The 27,658-nt window shown below is 40.1% G+C and overlaps 1 protein-coding gene across 3 annotated transcripts in view; it reads left to right on the top strand.

Moving 5' to 3' along the window:
- Positions 1 to 27,658, top strand: part of LOC106050287 (protein dhs-3-like) — a 66,772-nt gene that overhangs the window by 19,615 nt on the left and 19,499 nt on the right. For all 3 annotated transcript variants that reach the window (XM_056014994.1, XM_056014991.1, XM_056014993.1), the window contains exons 3-5: positions 15,417 to 15,601; positions 18,867 to 18,998; positions 22,561 to 22,709. In XM_056014994.1, the coding sequence (XP_055870969.1) occupies positions 15,417 to 15,601; positions 18,867 to 18,998; positions 22,561 to 22,709 (466 nt within the window). The remainder of the gene's footprint in view (positions 1 to 15,416; positions 15,602 to 18,866; positions 18,999 to 22,560; positions 22,710 to 27,658) is intronic.

The raw sequence follows: 27,658 nt of genomic DNA, 5'->3' as shown, positions 1-27,658 counted from the left end.
CCTTTACTATTTTAACTGTGAATAGACCTTAATTTTAATTATATGACTGTATAGAATCTGGACCTTGTTGTTTAGAGAGAGAGTAGTCCTTAAGGGACTGCAGGCACGACATGGCCTAAATTGTGCCGATGTGCCTCAAATCAACAAACAAACAAACTGACATCCCATTGGTACATAAGAGCCTGAAGCTGTTGGACCAAATAACAGCCGACCGTAGGGATGTCACCTTCATCTGGGTCCCCTCCCATGTTGGCATTGAGGGAAACGAAGCCGCAGACAGAGAAGCAAAGAGAGCCCTAAATCATGCGGTGTCAGGAACCCAAATTCCCTACTCGGACCTGAGACAAAGTATTGCCTCTGCCACCTATCGAGAGTGGCAGAACCGATGGGAGGCTGAGACTCACAGTAAACTCAGGCAGATTGTGGCGGATGTCAGGTGGCGGCCCACATCTAAGGGTCTGACAAGGCGTGGTAGCACAACCATGTCCAGACTTAGGATTGGCCACACCTACATCACGCACTCTTTTGTACTGAAGAGAGAGGAGCCCCCACTTTGCGAGTACTGTGACTCTCGCCTCACCGTGGAACATATCCTCGTTGATTGCCCCAGATACCAGGATGTCAGGGCGAAACATTTTAGAGCCACTAATCTAAAAACACTATTTAATAATGTCGACCCTGGGAAGGTACTGGGCTTTATTCGGGAAGTGGGGCTATCTACGAAGATCTTATTTCTGAATTTGTGAACATGCACTATTTACATTAGATTTTTACCAAATATTTAAATTTTTACTACCTTTACTATTTTAACTGTGAATAGACCTTAATTTTAATTGTATGACTGTATAGAATCTGGCCCTTGTTGTTTAGAGAGAGAGAGTAGTCCTTAAGGGACTGCAGGCACGACATGGCCTAAATTGTGCCGATGTGCCTCAAATCAACAAATCAAAAATCTACAATCGAAGGCCTAACGTCATACAGCCGTTGAGCCTTCGAATGAGAGAACCCATCCAAAATTTAACCCCACCCATTGACCAAATCTCTAAAATAGAAACCCCTCAGAATCCTCCTTGGCTAATGAATAAACCTAAATTAAATTTATCCCTCCTTAATTTCAAAAAAGAAAATACAGACCCAAGCATACTACAAGTCCACTTTAGGGAACTGCAGGAGAGCTACGGAGATTGTGGCACCATCTACACAGACGGATCCAAAATGGAGGGAAAGGTCGCGTGTGCCTGCTCCTTTCGGAACAAAACAATCTCCCGTAGACTCCCCGATGGCTGCTCCATCTTTACGGCCGAATTGCACGCAATATTGCTTGCACTTATGGCCGTAAAAGCATCAGAAAGGAGTAAATTTATAATCTGCTCCGACTCCAAATCTGCATTGCAAGCTTTGGGGCGGATGAAGACTGACATCCCATTGGTACATAAGAGCCTGAAGCTGTTGGACCAAATAACAGCCGACCGTAGGGATGTCACCTTCATCTGGGTCCCCTCCCATGTTGGCATTGAGGGAAACGAAGCCGCAGACAGAGAAGCAAAGAGAGCCCTAAATCATGCGGTGTCAGGAACCCAAATTCCCTACTTGGACCTGAGACAAAGTATTGCCTCTGCCACCTATCGAGAGTGGCAGAACCGATGGGAGTCTGAGACTCACAGTAAACTCAGGCAGATTGTGGCGGATTTCAGGTGGCGGCCCACATCCAAGGGTCTGACAAGGCGTGGTAGCACAACCATGTCCAGACTTAGGATTGGCCACACCTACATCACGCACTCTTTTGTACTGAAGAGAGAGGAGCCCCCACTTTGCGAGTACTGTGACTCTCGCCTCACCGTGGAACATATCCTCGTTGATTGCCCCAGATACCAGGATGTCAGGGCGAAACATTTTAGAGCCACTAATCTAAAAACACTATTTAATAATGTCGACCCTGGGAAGGTACTGGGCTTTATTCGGGAAGTGGGGCTATTTACGAAGATCTGATTTCTGAATTTGTGAACATGCACTATTTACATTAGATTTTTACCAAATATTTAAATTTTTACTACCTTTACTATTTTAACTGTGAATAGACCTTAATTTTAATTATATGACTGTATAGAATCTGGCCCTTGTTGTTTAGAGAGAGAGTAGTCCTTAAGGGACTGCAGGCACGACATGGCCTAAATTGTGCCGATGTGCCTCAAATCAACAAACAAACAAACTGACATCCCATTGGTACATAAGAGCCTGAAGCTGTTGGACCAAATAACAGCCGACCGTAGGGATGTCACCTTCATCTGGGTCCCCTCCCATGTTGGCATTGAGGGAAACGAAGCCGCAGACAGAGAAGCAAAGAGAGCCCTAAATCATGCGGTGTCAGGAACCCAAATTCCCTACTCGGACCTGAGACAAAGTATTGCCTCTGCCACCTATCGAGAGTGGCAGAACCGATGGGAGGCTGAGACTCACAGTAAACTCAGGCAGATTGTGGCGGATGTCAGGTGGCGGCCCACATCTAAGGGTCTGACAAGGCGTGGTAGCACAACCATGTCCAGACTTAGGATTGGCCACACCTACATCACGCACTCTTTTGTACTGAAGAGAGAGGAGCCCCCACTTTGCGAGTACTGTGACTCTCGCCTCACCGTGGAACATATCCTCCTTGATTGCCCCAGATACCAGGATGTCAGGGCGAAATATTTTAGAGCCACTAATCTAAAAACACTATTTAATAATGTCGACCCTGGGAAGGTACTGGGCTTTATTCGGGAAGTGGGGCTATCTACGAAGATGTGATTTCTGAATTTGTGAACATGCACTATTTACATTAGATTTTTACCAAATATTTAAATTTTTACTACCTTTACTATTTTAACTGTGAATAGACCTTGATTTTAATTATATGACTGTATAGAATCTGGCCCTTGTTGTTTAGAGAGAGAGTAGTCCTTAAGGGACTGCAGGCACGACATGGCCTAAATTGTGCCGATGTGCCTCAAATCAAAAATCAAATCAAACCAACCCCACGAACCCTGTTTTTGACTCCATATTTAACCCCACAGAGGTAGAATTATACAATCGAAGGCCTAACGTCATACAGCCGTTGGGTCTTCGAATGAGAGAACCCATCCAAAATTTAACCCCACCCATTGACCAAATCTCTAAAATAGAAACCCCTCAGAATCCTCCTTGGCTAATGAATAAACCCAAATTAAATTTATCCCTCCTTAATTTCAAAAAAGAAAATACAGACCCAAGCATACTACAAGTCCACTTTAGGGAACTGCAGGAGAGCTACGGAGATTGTGGCACCATCTACATAGACGGATCCAAAATGGAGGGAAAGGTCGCGTGTGCCTGCTCCTTTCGGAACAAAACAATCTCCCGTAGATTCCCCGATGGCTGCTCCATCTTTACGGCCGAATTGCACGCAATATTGCTTGCACTTATGGCCGTAAAAGCATCAGAAAGGAGTAAATTTATAATCTGCTCCGACTCCAAATCTGCATTGCAAGCTTTGGGGCGGATGAAGACTGACATCCCATTGGTACATAAGAGCCTGAAGCTTTTGGACCTAATAACAGCCGACCGTAGGGATGTCACCTTCATCTGGGTCCCCTCCCATGTTGGCATTGAGGGAAACGAAGCCGCAGACAGAGAAGCAAAGAGAGCCCTAAATCATGCGGTGTCAGGAACCCAAATTCCCTACTCGGACCTGAGACAAAGTATTGCCTCTGCCACCTATCGAGAGTGGCAGAACCGATGGGAGGCTGAGACTCACCGTAAACTCAGGCAGATTGTGGCGGATGTCAGGTGGCGGCCCACATCTAAGGGTCTGACAAGGCGTGGTAGCACAACCATGTCCAGACTTAGGATTGGCCACACCTACATCACGCACTCTTTTGTACTGAAGAGAGAGGAGCCCCCACTTTGCGAGTACTGTGACTCTCGCCTCACCGTGGAACATATCCTCGTTGATTGCCCCAGATACCAGGATGTCAGGGCGAAACATTTTAGAGCCACTAATCTAAAAACACTATTTAATAATGTCGACCCTGGGAAGGTACTGGGCTTTATTCGGGAAGTGGGGCTATTTACGAAGATCTGATTTCTGAATTTGTGAACATGCACTATTTACATTAGATTTTTACCAAATATTTAAATTTTTACTACCTTTACTATTTTAACTGTGAATAGACCTTAATTTTAATTATATGACTGTATAGAATCTGGCCCTTGTTGTTTAGAGAGAGAGTAGTCCTTAAGGGACTGCAGGCACGACATGGCCTAAATTGTGCCGATGTGCCTCAAATCAAAATCAAATCAAATCTAGTTGTAAGATTTCCTTCCTTCTACTATCTTCTTCTTTCTTTTTGGCTTCTTCCCTATTAAATCTCATTTCTTCCCTTTCTTCCTCCTGTGTTATTTTTAGTGTAATGAACTTTTCAAGTTCTTCGCCTTGTAGGCTATTTTCCTTGCCCGCTTCTCTATATATTTTGTACATCGACATTTCCACTTACTTGTGCCTCGTTGTATCTCGTCGTGGTCGCCAGTTGTGAAGAAACAAGTTCCTTTTACGTTAAAAGTGTATTTTAATTGTGGAACATTTTAACAAAACATATATACACGACAACGTTATAGACAGATACCCAACTTCACTCGCTGACTTTCTCTCTCTCTCTTCTTGTTTACACACTAGTCACTTCCCCCAAGTCCCCTTACTCTCGATACCCAACACTTGACCGTGTGTCACGGTTGACCACACAGTAACCATGTCACAACAGTTATCTTTATTATTTTCTTGGATTTCTGAGTTAACATCTTTATTTCTACTTTCATTGATTTGTATTTGTCCTATGCTTTATGCTGAGCAGCATGTCAAAACCAATACTCCGGGAGAACCCGGAGACATCATGTCTGACACGGGTTCTCCTCAGAGAACCCAGCCAGACACCCCAACCTCTACTGAGTTAGAGGTTGAACAACTCCCTAAGGGGAGAAATCAAAGCGGAGAGGATGCCCGAGGTGAGAGAGGAGGAAATAACCTCCGCTCTAACCAGAGGGATCTCCCCTCTCCAGAGAGAAAGACTTCCCCCAAAAGGGGGTTGTCCTCCTCTCCATCCAAACCCAAGAATAAAAATACCAAGGTCACTGGAATAAAGGGAAACCCCTCCGGGGGCCTCCCAAGGCCAAATAGCTCCAAGTAGGTCATCTAGAATAAGCCATGGATTCCAGAATTGTACAGTGGAATTGTAGAGGCCTCAAGGCCAATTACGAGGAAATGCAGCTACTGATGGACTCTGAGACTCCTGTAGCTGTCGGCTTACAGGAAACATTTCTAAAAGATTGCATCAGCTTCCGAAGCTACCGTGCTTACACCAAGAATGTTGAGGATGCAGAGAGAGCATCAGGTGGAGTCTGCATCCTTGTGAAGGATAGCATCCCCCATGAGAGGGTAGAACTACAGACCACACTACAGGCCGTAGCAGCTAGGATAACCCTTCACAAGGTTATCACTTGCTGCAGCCTGTATCTACCACCAGGCGCTCCATTAAACCGAACAGACATGGAGGACCTATTGAAACAACTCCCCCGGCCTTATTTAATCCTTGGGGATTTCAATGCCCATAACACCATGTGGGGATCCAACAATACCGACACAAGAGGTCGTATGCTGGAGGATATCTTCCTCCAACATGATTTATGCATACTTAATGATGCATCACCGACCTACTTGCACCCAGGAACTGGATCATTCACATGCATTGACCTCACCGTATGCGTCCCCGGACTTCTGGACGATTTTAAATGGTCAGTTAGCAATGATCTACGGGGAAGTGATCACTTCCCAATCATCATTACTAACAATCTCCCTTCATTGGGACGACCTCAGCGGTGGAAACTGAATAAGGCTGATTGGGAACAATTCCAAAAAAGATGCTCTGAGGATATCACAGAAAATATCCTCCATGAACAGAACCCAGCTGATACCTTTGCTAGCAAGCTACTAAGTATAGCCAGGAAAGTTGTACCCCTAACCTCTGCAAATCCAAAACGGCCTAGCAAACCATGGTTTGATACAGCTTGCAAAAGTGCTATTGGTGATAGGAAAAAACGACTGGCTGCATTTATAAAGAATCCTTCCCAGGAAAACCTAAAGCTATTCAGGATAGCTAGAGCAAAGGCTTGACAAACCATACGGTCAGCCAAAAGGAATTCCTGGAGAAGTTTTGTCGGCAGTCTGGATGCCAAAACTTCTGCTAGAGCGGTTTGGAAGGCAGTAAGGCGAATCAAAGGGAAAGAATCAAATGCAATAGGGCATTTGAAAAACCAAGGACGAACTGTCACGTCCCCCAGAGAAATAGCTGACTGCCTTGCATCCTCAATAGCAGAAAAATCATCCACTGCACACTACACGCCAGAGTTCCAAAAAGTCAAAACCAGGGAGGAAAGACACCCCATTGATTTCAGGTCAGAGAACAATGAAGACTACAACAAACCGTTCTCGCTTGAGGAACTGAGGGAATCGCTGGACAAGTCACATGACACAGCGCCTTGAGTAGACGAAATCCATTACCAGTTCCTCAAGCACCTTCCCGAACCCTCATTGGCAGTCCTGCTAGGGGTCTATAACTGTGTGTGGCAAACAGGCGCCTTCCCAAACAGCTGGAGGAAAGCCACAGTTATACCGATACCTAAACCGGGAAGAGACGGCTCATACCCAGCTAACTATCGACCAATAGCACTAACAAGCTGCATCTGCAAAACCATGGAAAGAATGATTAACAGTAGGCTGGTCTGGTACCTGGAAAGGAATAAAGTGATCTCAAACTACCAGTGCGGATTTCGGCAGGGGCGGACAACAACTGACCACCTGGTAAGGCTGGAAGCTTATATTAGAAATGCATTACTCAGAAGAGAACATCTAGTAGCTGTATTCTTCGATATAGAAAAGGCCTATGACACAACCTGGAAACATGGCATTCTACGTGACCTGGCGCTTATGGGGCTTAAGGGACACCTCCCCCGTTTTGTGGAGGAATTCCTGAAAGATCGAAAATTTCAGGTCCGAGTGGGCAACTCCGCTTCTGACACTCATGACCAGGAAATGGGTGTACCCCAGGGCAGCATTCTGTCAGTCACCCTGTTCAACATTAAAATAAATAGCATCATAAATGCGCTGTCCCCTGGCATAGAGTGCTCTTTGTATGTTGATGACTTTGTCATTCTTACTTATGGGAAAAACATGAACACCTTAGAAAGGAAATTACAGTTATGTTTAAACAAAATTCAGGGTTGGGCAAACTATAATGGTTTCAAATTCTCTGACTCCAAAACAGTTAGTATGCATTTTTGTAATCTAAGGGGGCTCCACCCAGACCCTGAACTATTTATACACAAAAAGAAGATGTCGTGAAAACTACAAAATTTTTAGGCCTCACCTTAGATTCCAAATTTAATTTTCTCCCCCACATTAAGGAACTTAAGAAGAAATGCCAAAAGTCATTAAACATACTAAGAGTACTCAGCCATACGGACTGGGGAGCTGACAGAGATACCTTGCTGCTGCTCTATCGGAGTCTAATTCGATCCAAGCTAGACTACGGATCCATAATATATGGAGCAGCAAGGAAGTCGTACCTAAAAATACTGGAACCAATACAAAATGCTGCCCTGCGTCTCTGTCTCGGCGCGTTTCGTACATCACCTATCCCAAGTCTCCATGTGGAGGCTGGAGAACTCCCCATGGATATAAGAATGAAAAAGCTTGCAATGCAGTATATAGTCAAGCTAAAATCCAACCCCACGAACCCTGCTTTTGACTCCATATTTAACCCCACAGAGGTAGAATTATACAATCGAAGGCCTAACGTCATACAGCCGTTGGGTCTTCGAATGAGAGAACCCATCCAAAATTTAACCCCACCCATTGACCAAATCTCTAAAATAGAAACCCCTCAGAATCCTCCTTGGCTAATGAATAAACCCAAATTAAATTTATCCCTCCTTAATTTCAAAAAAGAAAATACAGACCCAAGCATACTACAAGTCCACTTTAGGGAACTGCAGGAGAGCTACGGAGATTGTGGCACCATCTACACAGACGGATCCAAAATGGAGGGAAAGGTCGCGTGTGCCTGCTCCTTTCGGAACAAAACAATCTCCCGTAGATTCCCCGATGGCTGCTCCATCTTTACGGCCGAATTGCACGCAATATTGCTTGCACTTATGGCCGTAAAAGCATCAGAAAGGAGTAAATTTATAATCTGCTCCGACTCCAAATCTGCATTGCAAGCTTTGGGGCGGATGAAGACTGACATCCCATTGGTACATAAGAGCCTGAAGCTTTTGGACCTAATAACAGCCGACCGTAGGGATGTCACCTTCATCTGGGTCCCCTCCCATGTTGGCATTGAGGGAAACGAAGCCGCAGACAGAGAAGCAAAGAGAGCCCTAAATCATGCGGTGTCAGGAACCCAAATTCCCTACTCGGACCTGAGACAAAGTATTGCCTCTGCCACCTATCGAGAGTGGCAGAACCGATGGGAGGCTGAGACTCACCGTAAACTCAGGCAGATTGTGGCGGATGTCAGGTGGCGGCCCACATCTAAGGGTCTGACAAGGCGTGGTAGCACAACCATGTCCAGACTTAGGATTGGCCACACCTACATCACGCACTCTTTTGTACTGAAGAGAGAGGAGCCCCCACTTTGCGAGTACTGTGACTCTCGCCTCACCGTGGAACATATCCTCGTTGATTGCCCCAGATACCAGGATGTCAGGGCGAAACATTTTAGAGCCACTAATCTAAAAACACTATTTAATAATGTCGACCCTGGGAAGGTACTGGGCTTTATTCGGGAAGTGGGGCTATTTACGAAGATCTGATTTCTGAATTTGTGAACATGCACTATTTACATTAGATTTTTACCAAATATTTAAATTTTTACTACCTTTACTATTTTAACTGTGAATAGACCTTAATTTTAATTATATGACTGTATAGAATCTGGCCCTTGTTGTTTAGAGAGAGAGTAGTCCTTAAGGGACTGCAGGCACGACATGGCCTAAATTGTGCCGATGTGCCTCAAATCAAAATCAAATCAAATCTAGTTGTAAGATTTCCTTCCTTCTACTATCTTCTTCTTTCTTTTTGGCTTCTTCCCTATTAAATCTCCTTTCTTCCCTTTCTTCCTCCTGTGTTATTTTTAGTGTAATGAACTTTTCAAGTTCTTCGCCTTGTAGGCTATTTTCCTTGCCCGCTTCTCTATATATTTTGTACATCGACATTTCCACTTACTTGTGCCTCGTTGTATCTCGTCGTGGTCGCCAGTTGTGAAGAAACAAGTTCCTTTTACGTTAAAAGTGTATTTTAATTGTGGAACATTTTAACAAAACATATATACACGACAACGTTATAGACAGATACCCAACTTCACTCGCTGACTTTCTCTCTCTCTCTTCTTGTTTACACACTAGTCACTTCCCCCAAGTCCCCTTACTCTCGATACCCAACACTTGACCGTGTGTCACGGTTGACCACACAGTAACCATGTCACAACAGTTATCTTTATTATTTTCTTGGATTTCTGAGTTAACATCTTTATTTCTACTTTCATTGATTTGTATTTGTCCTATGCTTTATGCTGAGCAGCATGTCAAAACCAATACTCCGGGAGAACCCGGAGACATCATGTCTGACACGGGTTCTCCTCAGAGAACCCAGCCAGACACCCCAACCTCTACTGAGTTAGAGGTTGAACAACTCCCTAAGGGGAGAAATCAAAGCGGAGAGGATGCCCGAGGTGAGAGAGGAGGAAATAACCTCCGCTCTAACCAGAGGGATCTCCCCTCTCCAGAGAGAAAGACTTCCCCCAAAAGGGGGTTGTCCTCCTCTCCATCCAAACCCAAGAATAAAAATACCAAGGTCACTGGAATAAAGGGAAACCCCTCCGGGGGCCTCCCAAGGCCAAATAGCTCCAAGTAGGTCATCTAGAATAAGCCATGGATTCCAGAATTGTACAGTGGAATTGTAGAGGCCTCAAGGCCAATTACGAGGAAATGCAGCTACTGATGGACTCTGAGACTCCTGTAGCTGTCGGCTTACAGGAAACATTTCTAAAAGATTGCATCAGCTTCCGAAGCTACCGTGCTTACACCAAGAATGTTGAGGATGCAGAGAGAGCATCAGGTGGAGTCTGCATCCTTGTGAAGGATAGCATCCCCCATGAGAGGGTAGAACTACAGACCACACTACAGGCCGTAGCAGCTAGGATAACCCTTCACAAGGTTATCACTTGCTGCAGCCTGTATCTACCACCAGGCGCTCCATTAAACCGAACAGACATGGAGGACCTATTGAAACAACTCCCCCGGCCTTATTTAATCCTTGGGGATTTCAATGCCCATAACACCATGTGGGGATCCAACAATACCGACACAAGAGGTCGTATGCTGGAGGATATCTTCCTCCAACATGATTTATGCATACTTAATGATGCATCACCGACCTACTTGCACCCAGGAACTGGATCATTCACATGCATTGACCTCACCGTATGCGTCCCCGGACTTCTGGACGATTTTAAATGGTCAGTTAGCAATGATCTACGGGGAAGTGATCACTTCCCAATCATCATTACTAACAATCTCCCTTCATTGGGACGACCTCAGCGGTGGAAACTGAATAAGGCTGATTGGGAACAATTCCAAAAAAGATGCTCTGAGGATATCACAGAAAATATCCTCCATGAACAGAACCCAGCTGATACCTTTGCTAGCAAGCTACTAAGTATAGCCAGGAAAGTTGTACCCCTAACCTCTGCAAATCCAAAACGGCCTAGCAAACCATGGTTTGATACAGCTTGCAAAAGTGCTATTGGTGATAGGAAAAAACGACTGGCTGCATTTATAAAGAATCCTTCCCAGGAAAACCTAAAGCTATTCAGGATAGCTAGAGCAAAGGCTTGACAAACCATACGGTCAGCCAAAAGGAATTCCTGGAGAAGTTTTGTCGGCAGTCTGGATGCCAAAACTTCTGCTAGAGCGGTTTGGAAGGCAGTAAGGCGAATCAAAGGGAAAGAATCAAATGCAATAGGGCATTTGAAAAACCAAGGACGAACTGTCACGTCCCCCAGAGAAATAGCTGACTGCCTTGCATCCTCAATAGCAGAAAAATCATCCACTGCACACTACACGCCAGAGTTCCAAAAAGTCAAAACCAGGGAGGAAAGACACCCCATTGATTTCAGGTCAGAGAACAATGAAGACTACAACAAACCGTTCTCGCTTGAGGAACTGAGGGAATCGCTGGACAAGTCACATGACACAGCGCCTTGAGTAGACGAAATCCATTACCAGTTCCTCAAGCACCTTCCCGAACCCTCATTGGCAGTCCTGCTAGGGGTCTATAACTGTGTGTGGCAAACAGGCGCCTTCCCAAACAGCTGGAGGAAAGCCACAGTTATACCGATACCTAAACCGGGAAGAGACGGCTCATACCCAGCTAACTATCGACCAATAGCACTAACAAGCTGCATCTGCAAAACCATGGAAAGAATGATTAACAGTAGGCTGGTCTGGTACCTGGAAAGGAATAAAGTGATCTCAAACTACCAGTGCGGATTTCGGCAGGGGCGGACAACAACTGACCACCTGGTAAGGCTGGAAGCTTATATTAGAAATGCATTACTCAGAAGAGAACATCTAGTAGCTGTATTCTTCGATATAGAAAAGGCCTATGACACAACCTGGAAACATGGCATTCTACGTGACCTGGCGCTTATGGGGCTTAAGGGACACCTCCCCCGTTTTGTGGAGGAATTCCTGAAAGATCGAAAATTTCAGGTCCGAGTGGGCAACTCCGCTTCTGACACTCATGACCAGGAAATGGGTGTACCCCAGGGCAGCATTCTGTCAGTCACCCTGTTCAACATTAAAATAAATAGCATCATAAATGCGCTGTCCCCTGGCATAGAGTGTTCTTTGTATGTTGATGACTTTGTCATTCTTACTTATGGGAAAAACATGAACACCTTAGAAAGGAAATTACAGTTATGTTTAAACAAAATTCAGGGTTGGGCAAACTATAATGGTTTCAAATTCTCTGACTCCAAAACAGTTAGTATGCATTTTTGTAATCTAAGGGGGCTCCACCCAGACCCTGAACTATTTATACACAAAAAGAAGATGTCGTGAAAACTACAAAATTTTTAGGCCTCACCTTAGATTCCAAATTTAATTTTCTCCCCCACATTAAGGAACTTAAGAAGAAATGCCAAAAGTCATTAAACATACTAAGAGTACTCAGCCATACGGACTGGGGAGCTGACAGAGATACCTTGCTGCTGCTCTATCGGAGTCTAATTCGATCCAAGCTAGACTACGGATCCATAATATATGGAGCAGCAAGGAAGTCGTACCTAAAAATACTGGAACCAATACAAAATGCTGCCCTGCGTCTCTGTCTCGGCGCGTTTCGTACATCACCTATCCCAAGTCTCCATGTGGAGGCTGGAGAACTCCCCATGGATATAAGAATGAAAAAGCTTGCAATGCAGTATATAGTCAAGCTAAAATCCAACCCCACGAACCCTGCTTTTGACTCCATATTTAACCCCACAGAGGTAGAATTATACAATCGAAGGCCTAACGTCATACAGCCGTTGGGTCTTCGAATGAGAGAACCCATCCAAAATTTAACCCCACCCATTGACCAAATCTCTAAAATAGAAACCCCTCAGAATCCTCCTTGGCTAATGAATAAACCCAAATTAAATTTATCCCTCCTTAATTTCAAAAAAGAAAATACAGACCCAAGCATACTACAAGTCCACTTTAGGGAACTGCAGGAGAGCTACGGAGATTGTGGCACCATCTACACAGACGGATCCAAAATGGAGGGAAAGGTCGCGTGTGCCTGCTCCTTTCGGAACAAAACAATCTCCCGTAGATTCCCCGATGGCTGCTCCATCTTTACGGCCGAATTGCACGCAATATTGCTTGCACTTATGGCCGTAAAAGCATCAGAAAGGAGTAAATTTATAATCTGCTCCGACTCCAAATCTGCATTGCAAGCTTTGGGGCGGATGAAGACTGACATCCCATTGGTACATAAGAGCCTGAAGCTTTTGGACCTAATAACAGCCGACCGTAGGGATGTCACCTTCATCTGGGTCCCCTCCCATGTTGGCATTGAGGGAAACGAAGCCGCAGACAGAGAAGCAAAGAGAGCCCTAAATCATGCGGTGTCAGGAACCCAAATTCCCTACTCGGACCTGAGACAAAGTATTGCCTCTGCCACCTATCGAGAGTGGCAGAACCGATGGGAGGCTGAGACTCACCGTAAACTCAGGCAGATTGTGGCGGATGTCAGGTGGCGGCCCACATCTAAGGGTCTGACAAGGCGTGGTAGCACAACCATGTCCAGACTTAGGATTGGCCACACCTACATCACGCACTCTTTTGTACTGAAGAGAGAGGAGCCCCCACTTTGCGAGTACTGTGACTCTCGCCTCACCGTGGAACATATCCTCGTTGATTGCCCCAGATACCAGGATGTCAGGGCGAAACATTTTAGAGCCACTAATCTAAAAACACTATTTAATAATGTCGACCCTGGGAAGGTACTGGGCTTTATTCGGGAAGTGGGGCTATCTACGAAGATCTGATTTCTGAATTTGTGAACATGCACTATTTACATTAGATTTTTACCAAATATTTAAATTTTTACTACCTTTACTATTTTAACTGTGAATAGACCTTAATTTTAATTATATTACTGTATAGAATCTGGCCCTTGTTGTTTAGAGAGAGAGTAGTCCTTAAGGGACTGCAGGCACGACATGGCCTAAATTGTGCCGATGTGCCTCAAATCAACAAATCAACAAATCAATAAATGTTATAATGCAGAATCATAGACAAACACTTTGTTCCATGGTCTTTGAGACTAGTTAAGAAGTACCCTGCAAGCCATGCAGTCTAGTTGAGAAGTACCCTGCAAGCCATGCAGTCTAGTTGAGTAGTACCCTGTATCAAGTCCTGTAGTCTAGATGATTAAGTCATTGAGTCTAGTTGAGAAGTACCCTGTATTAAGTCATTGAGTCTAGTTGAGAAGTACCCTGTATTAAGTCATTGAGTCTTGTTGAGAAGTACCCTGTATTAAGTCATTGAGTCTAGTTGAAAAGTACCCTGTATTAAGTCATTGAGTCTAGTTGAGAAGTACCCTGTATTAAGTCATTGAGTCTAGTTGAGAAGTACCCTGTATTAAGTCATTGAGTCTTGTTGAGAAGTACCCTGTATTAAGTCATTGAGTCTAGTTGAGAAGTACCCTGTATTAAGTCATTGAGTCTAGTTGAGAAGTACCCTGTATTAAGTCATTGAGTCTAGTTGAGAAGTACCCTGTATTAAGTCATTGAGTTTAGTTGAGAAGTACCCTGTATTAAGTCATTGAGTCTAGTTGAGAGGTACCCTGTATTAAGTCATTGAGTCTAGTTGAGAAGTACCCTGTATTAAGTCATTGAGTCTTGTTGAGAAGTACCCTGTATTAAGTCACTGAGACTAGTTGAGAAGTACCCTGTATTAAGTCATTGAGTCTAGTTGAGAAGTACCCTGTATTAAGTCATTGAGTCTAGTTGAGAAGTACCCTGTATTAAGTCATTGAGTCTAGTTGAGAAGTACCCTGTATTAAGTCATTGAGTCTAGTTGAGAAGTACCCTGTATTAAGTCATTGAGTCTAGTTGAGAAGTACCCTGTATTAAGTCATTGAGTCTTGTTGAGAAGTACCCTGTATTAAGTCATTGAGTCTAGTTGAGAAGTACCCTGTATTAAGTCATTGAGTCTAGTTGAGAAGTACCCTGTATTAAGTCATTGAGTCTTGTTGAGAAGTACCCTGTATTAAGTCATTGAGTCTAGTTGAGAAGTACCCTGTATTAAGTCATTGAGTCTTGTTGAGAAGTACCCTGTATTAAGTCACTGAGACTAGTTGAGAAGTACCCTGTATTAAGTCATTGAGTCTTGTTGAGAAGTACCCTGTATTAAGTCATTGAGTCTAGTTGAGAAGTACCCTGTATTAAGTCACTGAGACTAGTTGAGAAGTACCCTGTATTAAGTCATTGAGTCTTGTTGAGAAGTACCCTGTATTAAGTCACTGAGACTAGTTGAGAAGTACCCTGTATTAAGTCATTGAGTCTTGTTGAGAAGTACCCTGTATTAAGTCACTGAGACTAGTTGAGAAGTACCCTGTATTAAGTCATTGAGTCTAGTTGAGAAGTACCCCCATTAAAGAAAAGAATGTGTAGTGCCTGTTTCTTTCTCTTCTCAACAATTTCCTTCATAAATATAAAAACATTTAGTTTGTGTGCATTCTTTGAAAACTAGTTCCTGGATCTTGAACTTGCAAAAATAATACTTTAAATTTCCTCTTGCAGGCAGTGGTCTTGGTCGACTAATCAGCTTAAGGTTTGCCTGTCTTGGCTGTAAGCTTGTCTTGTGGGACATTGATGAGAATGGCAATAGAGAGACTTACAATCAGGTCAAGGCTATCACTTCTGAGGTCAAGGCTTACAAGGTGGATTTGTCCAAGAGAGAAGACATTTATGAGACAGCTGTGCAAGTAAAAACTTTTTGTTTGTTTCATTTCTTCAAGTTTAGCTTTAACTTTAACTTAACTCATGTCTTCAAGTTTAGCTTTAACTTAACTCATGTCTTCAAGTTTAGCTTAAACTTTAACTTAGCTCATGTCTTCAAATTTAGCTTTAACTTTAACTTAAAGGGAAACTCCGATGGTTTTGACAATTTTTGATATAATATGTGTTTTGATTTACAGATAATGAATATATTCTTCTTTTTTTTTTTATTTGCAATTATAACTTAGTAATTGATGTTTTTCCGACGTAATTTTCCTGCGCATCCAAAACAGTCAGACTTTCACCAGGTTTCTATGTGACATCACAAAGGTGTTTTAATCTACTGACTTATTGTATAACAGGAGACCATACAGCAAAGTTTACATTCTCGTAAAAGAAATATATCTTTGTCTATGCAGTTAGATCTAGGATCTTGTAAGCAAAGAAAAAATGCGTATTAAAAGTAGATTTACATGCTTGACTAATCACGGCAGTGTGTATTTTCTCGCCAGACCACTCAACACACAACAAACACTATCGCTTGGTTGTCTTGTCATGACCGACTACACGTAGTCTCGACTAGCCTTACACTGACCAGCTTGTTCGAATCATTCAGACACACGATCTATTTACTTCTTGGGATAGGGAGAGGCTTAGATGAAAATGTTACTTTTTTTTCTCGAGTTGGTTATCCTAATGCTTTTGGATCTATCTATACATGTTTATATATATAACTGTATCATAGCTCTGGACTAGGCTGTCACTAAGCCTAACAGCCTAACAGCTACTGTAAGAATGAAGCGATACGATTGGTTAAATGAAGTTTCTCTTTCAGTATTGTTTAGGGAAGTGACGCATGAAATAACTTAAAACAAAATCTCGCAGAACCCCGTTTTTTTGGGAGCGTGAAGAATTTTCTGTCTAATTTATTAAATATAAAATTTTCTGAGTATTTAAATAAAAAATGATATAATGTTTACTATTACAACTTTTTTACGCAGAATTTAAATTTATTATAAGTCAAGAACTAAAATTTGAAAAACTATCGGAGTTTCCCTTTAACTCATGTCTTCAAGTTTAGCTTTAACTTTAACTTAACTAATGTCTTCAAACATCTGTTATGTTCAGTATAACTCACAGGGAGTCCGCGACCTCCTGAAATTCCAGGATGTCCTGGAATCTCCTGGAATTTAAAAAAAAAAACTCAAAAAAGTCCTGAAAATCTCCTGAAATTTTAAAATATCTCCTTGAATGTCCTGAAATTTTAAAATATCTCCTTGAATCTCCTGGAATTTTAAAATCCTTGATTGTCCTGGAATTTTAAAATTTCTCATTGATTGTCCTGGAATTTTAAAATATCTCCTTAAATTGATTGTCCTGGAATTTTAAATACCTCCTTGATTGTCCTGAAATTTCACCTATGAAAAAAAAAAAACAGCATCTAGATCTGGTCTTATACAAGAATCGTAGATCTAACCTAGGGTATTAGTTCAAACTTCTCTTATATTTTAAGAATATGCAGAAAAAAAAATGTATTAGATCTACCAATCTATTCACTAGTCACTATTCTATAACCTAGTTTGTCAATGTATTAATGCACTGTGATGACTGTGCCAGACTGTGGCTTGAAAAAGATGTAGATCTAGATCTAAATCTAGATGTATCTTGAATCTATACACTATACATTTCTAGATCTACAAATCTTGGTTTCAGAAATCGTCCGTCAGTGACACTAAAGCTTTTTGTTGTCATTATAAAAACAAACAACAAATTATCATTTCAAACATTGGTTGGTAAAGCAGCACTTAAATCACATCTGAAATCCGATAAGCACAAGCGAGTCTAGTAACTCAGATGGCTGCCGTATAGGCGTATTAGTCAAAGGGCTGCCACAGTATCAGTCACTGTCACTTGTATTACGCCAACAGCTAAGCCAGTAACCCAACAAGTTCATAGTTTTATATTACTGCTAAGAAGGCAATCAACGCAAAGTCTTTTGAGCACCTCAAAGGCTGTTTGTCAAAATTGAAAGGTTCATCTCAGTGCAAAGGTTTTGCAAACTTTTCTAAAAAAAATATCAATCAGATGCACTATTGTTGGTTGCCCTTTAATGCTTTATGGCCCAAGACTTTTTGAGCAGTTTAGCAAAGACTTAAAACACCAGCTGTTTGCAACTTATGTTGCAGCACTGCTTAATAAAGATTTGACAGACACCAAAAATCTTCTAAATTAAAACTAAAGCCAGCACTATTATATAGTGATGTTTTAAATTTCTAGATGGAAAGGAAAAAGTTTCTGCTGGCAACAGTTCTCAAACTCATTGAAAAATCGCCATTGAAGAATGCTATTTGCCAGAGTTTAAAATGGCAAAAGCCCAAAGCCCTTTGCAAGATTTTGTTAGCTCCTTAAATGATTTATATACCACTTTGCTCATCTTGGTTCTGCTTGGCCGTATCAGTGCAGATGACTGTGATAGTATTAAATCTGAATTTACACATTGGCACATTTCCATTTTAACCACAAGTTCTGCTGCCTCCCAGTGCTTCAGTGTCACCTCTGATAGACTGAATAATTTCATTAGCCAGCTTGTAAACACTGAATTTTCTAAACTCTGGATAGTGATGGCAGGAATGTATACCATGAGTATGGTTATTTAATTTAATTATTAAACCTAAATTATTAATCAACTTTGACTATTGTTATGCAATATTTTGGCACAAATTTTATGTCCTGGAATTTTAAAATTTCTCCTGGAAAAGTCCTGGAATTTCATATTGACTTCGGTGCAGAAACCCTGATAACTCCTGTCTTCAAGCATCTGTTATCATGTTCTGTTGAGTTCAACTGAGATATTTGTTAAGAAAGAAAGAAATTTACTTTATCTTTTAGTGAAACAATAGGAATAGGAAGAATTCATATATTTTATCTTAAGGTCATGTCATACATATGTTCATATAATATTTTATCTTAAGGTCGTGTCATACATATGTTCATGTAATATTTTATCTTAAGGTTGTGTCATACATATGTTCATATAATATTTTATCTTAAGGTCGTGTCATACATATGTTCATATAATATTTTATCTTAAGGTCGTGTCATACATATGTTCATATAATATTTTATCTTAAGGTCGTGTCATACATATGTTCATATAATATTTTATCTTAAGGTCGTGTCATACATATGTTCATGTAATATTTTATCTTAAATTCATATCAGATACATGTTCGTGTAATATTTTATCTTAAGGTCAAGTCAGATATTGGAGATGTTGACATACTGGTTAACAATGCTGGTATTGTGACAGGCAAGAAGTTTCTAGAATGTCCTGATGTATTGATTGAGAAAACAATGGCTGTCAATAGTAATGCACATTTTTGGGTAAGTTAATAATGAAGGTAAATTTGTCATTTTTGCTCTCGTGTTTATATTTGCAATGTTATCACAGTATTTGTTAACAGTGCCTTGAGCCTACATCATATTTGCTAACAGCGCTCTATACATTAACTCAATCATTGCAGAGCATCTATCCTAAACCTTTGTTTTCATTGCATTTTTAAATTAAAATTTTTAACTAACAACAGTGGAACTATTTTTACTTTATAAAAGAGTTTTTCATCCTTTGTTTACATAGAAATTAGAAGCTTTTGGCTATATTTAGACATTTAATTTTTACTTTTTTATGATGTAAAAAAATGTCACCATGACTACGCTAGTCCAAGACACACCCACAATGTTTACTACTGAAGAAACTTTATAATTATTCTAAAATTTATTACAAATAAATAGTAATAATGAAGAATTTGATCTAGATATATAGATTAGATCCAGGTAGATCTAACTTTAGCGTATTGATATCTATATTATTAGTATTTAGATCTAAATCTAAATAATAGTAGGCTAGGTGTAGAATGTAGATCGAGATTGACTAGATCTAAGCTTTTATCTCTAGACTTTCTTGGTATATTTTCTAGCAATTGTTTTTAGTATTGTTTATTGGTAAAAATCATCACCATGACTATACTGGTTCAAGTTGCACTCTGTCTTGTAAGTAGCCTACTCCAAAAGGTTTACTACTAAATAAAACTATTCTAGATCCATAATTTATCACAAAGGAACGGTAATAATGATCTAGGTCTAAATCTTAGGTAAAATGATTTAGGATTGTGCTTCAGCTTATTATAGTTTGAGATTTACGCTTTGATTTCTCGCTAGACTTTGTCTTGCACTGGTCTAGTATTAGAATGAAAGATGTCCTAGGCAAATAAAAAGAAGACAAATCTAGATCTACATCCCATTGATTCATGATTCAAATGTACATAATATTTGAGTACATTTGATTGATAGATTTAGTACTGATATCTCATTCAGAATTAAGTATATCATTCAGAATTAAGTTTCTCATTCAGAATTAAGTATCCTATTCAGAACTAAGTATTTTATACAGAACTAAATATCTCATTCAGAACTAAGTGATTCATTCAGAACTAAGTATCTTATCCAGAACTAAATATCTCATTCAGAACTAAGTATCTCATTCAGAACTAAGTATCTCATTCAGAGCTAAGTATCTCATTTAGAGCTAAGTATCTCATTCAGAGCTAAGTATCTCATCCAGAACTAAGTATTCTATTCAGAACTAAGTATGTCATTCAGAACTAAGTACCTTATTCTGAGCTAAGTATCTCATTCAGAACTAAGTATCTCATTCAGAATTAAGTATCTCATTCAGAATTAAGTATCTCATTCAGAATTAAGTATCCTATTCAGAACTAAGTATCCTATTCAGAACTAAGTATCTCATACTTTTAACTAAGTATTTCATTCAGAACTAAGTATCTCATTCAGAACTAAGTATCTCATTCAGAACTAAGTATCTCATTCAGAGCTAAGTATCTCATTTAGAACTAAGTATCTCATTCAGAGCTAAGTATCTCATTCAGAACTAAGTATCTCATTCAGAATTAAGTTTCTCATTCAGAATTAAGTATCCTATTCAGAACTAAGTATCTCATTCAGAACTAAATATCTCATTCAGAACTAAGTATCTCATTCAGAACTTAGTACCTCATCCAGAACTAAGTATCTCATTCAGAACTAAGTATCTCATTCAGAACTAAGTATCTCATTCAGAACTAAGTATCTCATTCAGAACTAAGTATCTCATTCAGAACTAAGTACCTCATTCAGAACTAAGTATCTCATTCAGAATTAAGTATCTCATTCAGAATTAAGTATCTCATTCAGAATTAAGTATCCTATTCAGAACTAAGTATCCTATTCAGAACTAAGTATCTCATACTTTTAACTAAGTATTTCATTCAGAACTAAGTATCTCATTCAGAACTAAGTATCTCATTCAGAACTAAGTATCTCATTCAGAGCTAAGTATCTCATTTAGAACTAAGTATCTCATTCAGAGCTAAGTATCTCATTCAGAACTAAGTATCTCATTCAGAATTAAGTTTCTCATTCAGAATTAAGTATCCTATTCAGAACTAAGTATCTCATTCAGAACTAAATATCTCATTCAGAACTAAGTATCTCATTCAGAACTTAGTACCTCATCCAGAACTAAGTATCTCATTCAGAACTAAGTATCTCATTCAGAACTAAGTATCTCATTCAGAACTAAGTATCTCATTCAGAACTAAGTACCTCATTCAGAACTAAGTATCTCATTTAGAACTAAGTATCTCATTCAGAACTAAGTATCTCATTCAGAGCTAAGTATCTCATTTAGAACTAAGTACCTCATTCAGAACTAAGTATCTCATTTAGAACTAAGTATCTCATTGTTTGCTATTAGATTCTTCTATCATTCAATCAATACTAATTACAATTCTTTGCCCATCAAAAGTACAACTAACCCCAAACCAACCCAAGATCAAATAGATATTTGGCTCCTGATTTTTTGCTATATGAATAATAGACTATTAAAAGTACATAAATCATTAAGGTAATATTTCATTGGCCTCCTTCAGTCCTAAAACAACAATGGTTCACCTCAAACACTTTTTTATGTGGCTGTGGAGCCCTATTTTGGAGAGACACTTCCATTCACATATATTGCCAGTCAAGGTGGCTTTCACTTTGGTGGTAGAGGAGCTTGCCATTTTTCGTATGGCACCCTGTTCTTCAAGAGCTGAGGCCCATGTTTTTTCACTGTCCATAGCTTTCTTGGTCACCATCTCTCTCTAACTAGTGTGGTCTAGGGCTATGTCTTCCCAAAGTCAGTATCAATGTTCACTGTTTTTAAATCTCGTTTTATTACTCGTTATATTACATCCACGTAATGGAGGTGGGGGTGACCAGTTTTTCTTGATCTGGACGCGAGTTGCCAGTAGAGAATGATTTTCGGGATGCATTTGTCCTCAATCTGGCAAACATGTCCAAGCCAGCGCAGGTGGCATTGCCTGAGGACTGTAAAGATACTGGAAACTGTCTCTGTCAGAGACCTTCTGGTGACAGCTACTTTCCTTTATGCTAGTAAGGGCACCTTAATTGATCTTTATAGGTGGGGCACCTCTGTTACGCCATCCTCTTTAGCAAGAAAGATCGCTTTTGGCATGCAGTTGTCCCCCATGCAGGATAAGTGTCCAACCCAGCACAGCTGTCCAATGTTAAGTAGTGTTTCTGTTAACACAAGCATACATGGTCATTTGTAAGTCCTGGTAGCATATATGGAGGCACTTATTCATGAGGGCCCTAAACTATTACCTACATAGATCGAACCCACTTCATCTAGTCTTCTAGTCCTAATTGTATCAAGATTTCCTATTCCCTATCCTAAATCCCATCAATGTCTCAGCTTAACATTCTCTTGTGTCTGTACTACATCATTGACTACAGCTACACTTTGCATCAAACTAATTGAAATCATGTGACAATTTGTAGGTCTCCATTTCTTGATATTTTTTGATCCTTTGACATTCTCTTGCAGACTACCAAAAGTTTCCTGCCTTCCATGTTATCACGTAACCATGGTCACATTGTCAGTATAGCCAGCTCTGCAGGGCTTTTTGGAGTCAGTGGACTATGTGACTATAGTGCAAGCAAATTTGCAGCTGTTGGCTTTGATGAATCTTTAAGGTAACTTTATCTAGTTTTATTTTAACTTAGTCATTTCTGTTGGATTTCATTAATGCAGTAATTTTATATAGTTGTTTAGATGCTGGTTTAAAGGTATTTCATTAATGCAGTAATTTTATATAGTTGTTTAGATGCTGGTTGAAAGGTATTTCATGAATGCAGTAATTTTATATAGTTGTTTAGATGCTGGTTGAAAGGTATTTCATGAATGCAGTAATTTTATATAGTTGTTTAGATGCTGGTTGAAAGGTATTTCATGAATGCAGTAATTTTATATAGTTGTTTAGATGCTGGTTGAAAGGTATTTCATGAATGCAGTAATTTTATATAGTTGTTTAGATGCTGGTTGAAAGGTATTTCATGAATGCAGTAATTTTATATAGTTGTTTAGATGCTGGTTGAAAGGTATTTCATGAATGCAGTAATTTTATATAGTTGTTTAGATGCTGGTTGAATGGTATTTCATGAATGCAGTAATTTTATATAGTTGTTTAGATGCTGGTTGAAAGGTATTTCATGAATGCAGTAATTTTATATAGATGTTTAGATGCTGGTTGAAAGGTATTTTCCAGTAATAGATCTTTGGATCCAATCATGAAACTTGACACTTTAGATCCTTAGCATTGAAAGAAAGTTCAGTCAACTAGTTTCTGAAACAAAAAGAACCCTAGTGCTACGGTGATGTCAATGATGGTTGCAGATTTTTCTTTTTTATTGATAAACAGTAAATCTGGGTGATTAAAATCCACCGTCTTGTCAGGCAAAATAGATTTATCCCAGTATAATAATAATTGTTTTACTCTAGGACCTTCTGTTGCGAGTATTGGTAGTAAGGAGGTGTATCTTTCTTATTCAGAGGATGTGTCAAATCTAGATATTGAGGCATTCATTTTGCTACTTGGTTATGGTGAGCCAGGAAGGCTGATTCTTATCAATCTGAACATCCTGCCATTAGGTTTTCAATGGACTCACTTTGTGTGTTTCTTTAGAGGTCAACAACATCGTCTTTTAGGATATTCTGTTCATAATTCTTAGTCCTCTAATAAACTTGTCCTATAACATAGGCTTCTGTTTCAGGTAGAGATCATTGAACTTCAAGTACCCCACACATCCAAGTACTCCACACATCCAAGTATCCCACACATCCAAGTATCCCACACATCCAAGTACCCCACACATCCAAGTACCCCACACATCCAAATACCCAACAGTCAGATTTCTTTCTAACCGAGCCTCCCGAGACATGACATTAAACTGCGCTCCTCTTTCCTTAGCACTTTTGGAGCTCAAAAGTGCCCTACTTCTTTTCTATCATTGTATCTGCCTCCTCTTTTTCTCAGTCTGCCCATCACTCTGTCTCCTTTTCTTTAATATCTCCCTACGTCCTAGACCAGTCCGTTTGCTGTGAACTGCGACGGGTAAGGGGGGATAAAGAGATCCCGGTATTTGAGTAGGTGTCTATCCGAGGATAAACCACCACAACACAGTACTTTGGCTCTAAATTCCTCTAGACCTGAGGCCCAGATGGCCTGCTCTGGGTCAACCAACTGGTCACGCAGGGCAGTGGCTGGAGTGTCAATCATCCGAATGACTCGTCCCCTTGTGGACTCGATGGCAGGTGGGGAGCACAGGTGCCGAACTAATAAGAATGTCTATGGACAAAAAAACACCCAAAAAACTACTTGCCCCAGATTTGTGTCTGGGCAAGAGACATAGAATAGAGGCAAAATAGGAGAAGGCCACAAGAAGCTGTACTACCTGGCCATCATTTTTGGTGGTCAGGTGCACAGAGGAGGGGAAAAGCCTGACAAAGATGAGCCCTTTTCTCATCTACAAGGGACTTAAATCAGTAGTGTATCTAAGCTACACAGTTCATTGGAACTTCTTGTAGAAGTTGATAGTAAGATACACTCTTTTACGATGCAGAAGAATCTGTGATCTCCAAGTGGAAGTCATGCCACACAAGAGTTTGAACACCAGCAGAGGTGTAATCAGCTCTAGAGACCTCTTCCAAGAAGGAAATAGTGGAGGGCATTGAAGGAGTCACCCATGCCTGGTGCATTACTACCAGGTGCAGGGAGGGTGAGGAGGTCAAAACCGCCACTATTATCCTCACATTCGTAACTAGGACACCGCCAGAATATGTGAAGGCAGGATACCTATGAGTTCCAGTGAGGCCCTACATACATAACCCTATGAGGTGCTTCAAGTGCCAGGATTATGGACAGGGCGCAGCAGTCTGCAAGAGGAACACTGTGTGTTCCAAATGTGCTGGAGAGAGTCATGAGGACAAGGGCTGCACAGCCCAGTTCAAATGCCCAAACTGTCACGATGGCCACTCAGCCTACTCCAAGGACTGCCCTGTGTGGAAACAGGAGGTTGCCGTGCAGGAGTACAAGGCAAGAAATGGATGTACCTTCAGCCAGGCGAAATTAGCTGTACTGGCCCTACCCAAGGGCCAATTCAGCTTGACAAAGACCTACACCCAGGCTGTGGTTAAGATAGGGAAATCCATAGCCACACAGATGGACACATTGACCCCATGAACTCTCCTCCTCCAATGCAGGTTCTCCTCAGAGAAACCAGCCAGACACCCCAACCTCTACTGAGTTAGAGGTTGACCAACTCCCTAAAGGGAGAAATGAAATTAAAGATACCCGAAGTGAGGGAGGAGGAAATAGCTGCTGCTCTAACCCGAGGGATCTCCCCTATCCAGAGAGAAGGACTTCCTCTCCACCCAAACCTAAGTCTAAAGATACTGAAATAAAGGGAAACCCCTCTGTGGGCCTCCCATGGCCTAATAGCTCCAAGTAGGTCATTTAGAATAAGCCATGGATTCCTGAATTGTACAGTGGAATTGTAGAGGCCTCAAGGCCAATTATGAGGAAATGCAGATGAGTGTTTCTCCAGTACTGGTTACAACTAGGTGTTGGTTCACTAAAAAGTCCGTATTTCATAAGATTGTTATTCAAATGTGACAATTTGCATTACTTTGCATTAAGAAATGGTTAATCTATAAATTTTGATATTTTGAGCTCATAAGGTGCTAGGGAAATATTGAAATTGTAAAAAATGTGTGAAATTACTACCCAAAATGGCGGCTTTTGATGTAACATGGAACACCATGGTATGATTGAATTAATATCGTACTAAAACCAAGGGGCATAAAACTTCCATCTTTGTTGGAATATGTTAACAAGATCCTCATATTTCAATGTCATTATTTAGTTTTTCTCAAGGTTATCAAAGTATTGATTAAACACGGCCACAAAAAGGCGTTTGAGGCGCATCGCGATGTGTCCCACTTTATACGGAATTACAATCCTCTATGAATTGTAAACAAGAAATAAATAATATGCTCAACATTTCATTTCTGTTACAACAAGCATTAAAGATTTCTTTTAAAGTATTTTTTTTGTTAAAAGCTTTCTAAACATGCATAACGAGCTTAAAATAGGTCGAGGTGTCCCAGATGAAGCGCCTGTGCTGCGTGTGTTAAGAATGGGATTATTTTTCCCACGACACTACTTTTTATGAATGAGAGTTCTTTTGAGCATCACAGGTATTGTGTAGAACAAAAGAAGTTCCGTTTCCGCTGGAAATACTAGCGTAGTAATTAACAGGAGTACGTAAACAATAGCGTGTCCCACAATTAACCATTGATGCGCCTTAAGCGTCGACACGATCAGTCGCCGGCAATCTTGCACAAAAACCTCATGTAATCTGTTTTTTGTGATCTTTTGTGAATCAACAACCCATCAGGTACGTAGATATTTCATTATTCTACTGAAATTTAAGCTTATTACAAATAAGTTTGATTGCAATATCCTAATCGAAGTGCTTTTTTTATTACGAGGTTACTAAATTTAACCATTCAATCATGACGTCATGTGAAGCGTCTTGAACACGATTTAGTCTTAAATCGTAAAGTTAATCAATTTTAAAGCCTGTTACTAAACAAAAAGTTTATATTTCTAAAACAATTATGTTGATGTAATAGTAGACGTGTGTAGGGATTTAAAATAATTAATTTGTTTTTATTTTGAGAAGTAAATTGGATTAGGCGTTGAGGCGCTCCTTGGGACCCCGTGCTGGTGTTTTCCATGCATAAATTATGGCATCACATGTAGCGTCTAATGCGAGTTCAGGATTTGTTACGTTTTCTGTATTCATGGAAGTTTTAATTAAGATTAAATGATTTTAATATATGTAATAAACTATTTTCATAATTAATCATTTTAAATGAACATTTTTTGACATCTTTCATTTTATATTTTTTGTAATTTTACTTTACATCGTTTGGGGCGTTTCAGTGGACACTACTCCGTTTGTTTACAAATGGTGTCCTAGTTTGCGTCTGTTAAGTCCAAATAGATTTTAGTGATAGTTTGTTAAAGATTTTACAGTGTCAGATAATATTAGCTACATCTAAAAGAAATAAAGCGGTACTGTTTAAGAAATATTAAATAATTAAAATTTACTTATTACTGTAAATAAGATTTAGAACTATTTGATCTTTCGTTTGAGGCGCATCTCGGACACTTGTCTTTAAAACTTTAAAGAGCTTAACTCTGGATCTAGAAATCTAGACTGATTAGACCTCTAGACCTAAATCTAGATTTACTCGAGATCTAGATCTAATTATGTAATTCATTATTTAGATTTACTCTAGATCTAGACCTAGATCTAATTATGTAATTCATTATATTATAGCTAGATTTACTCTTGAGTCTTGATCTAGACCTAGAGTAGAGTAGAATAGTCTAGTCAGTCTAGATCTAATTCAATATCTAGATTTAGATCTAAACTAGATTATTAGATTAGAAATCATTAGATCTTTTATGAATCTAGACTAGTGACTCTAGACTAGATCATTAATGACTAGATTTAGAATCTAATTTTAGATTTAATAATATATTTTTCTTTAAATTGACCAGTATCTAGAAAAA

The sequence above is a fragment of the Biomphalaria glabrata genome, chromosome 17 (genome assembly GCF_947242115.1).
Source record: "Biomphalaria glabrata chromosome 17, xgBioGlab47.1, whole genome shotgun sequence".
NCBI classification, from domain to species: Eukaryota; Metazoa; Mollusca; class Gastropoda; family Planorbidae; genus Biomphalaria; species Biomphalaria glabrata.
Note: the sequence above shows the minus strand (reverse complement) of the source record. Positions and strands in the feature narration are given on the sequence as shown.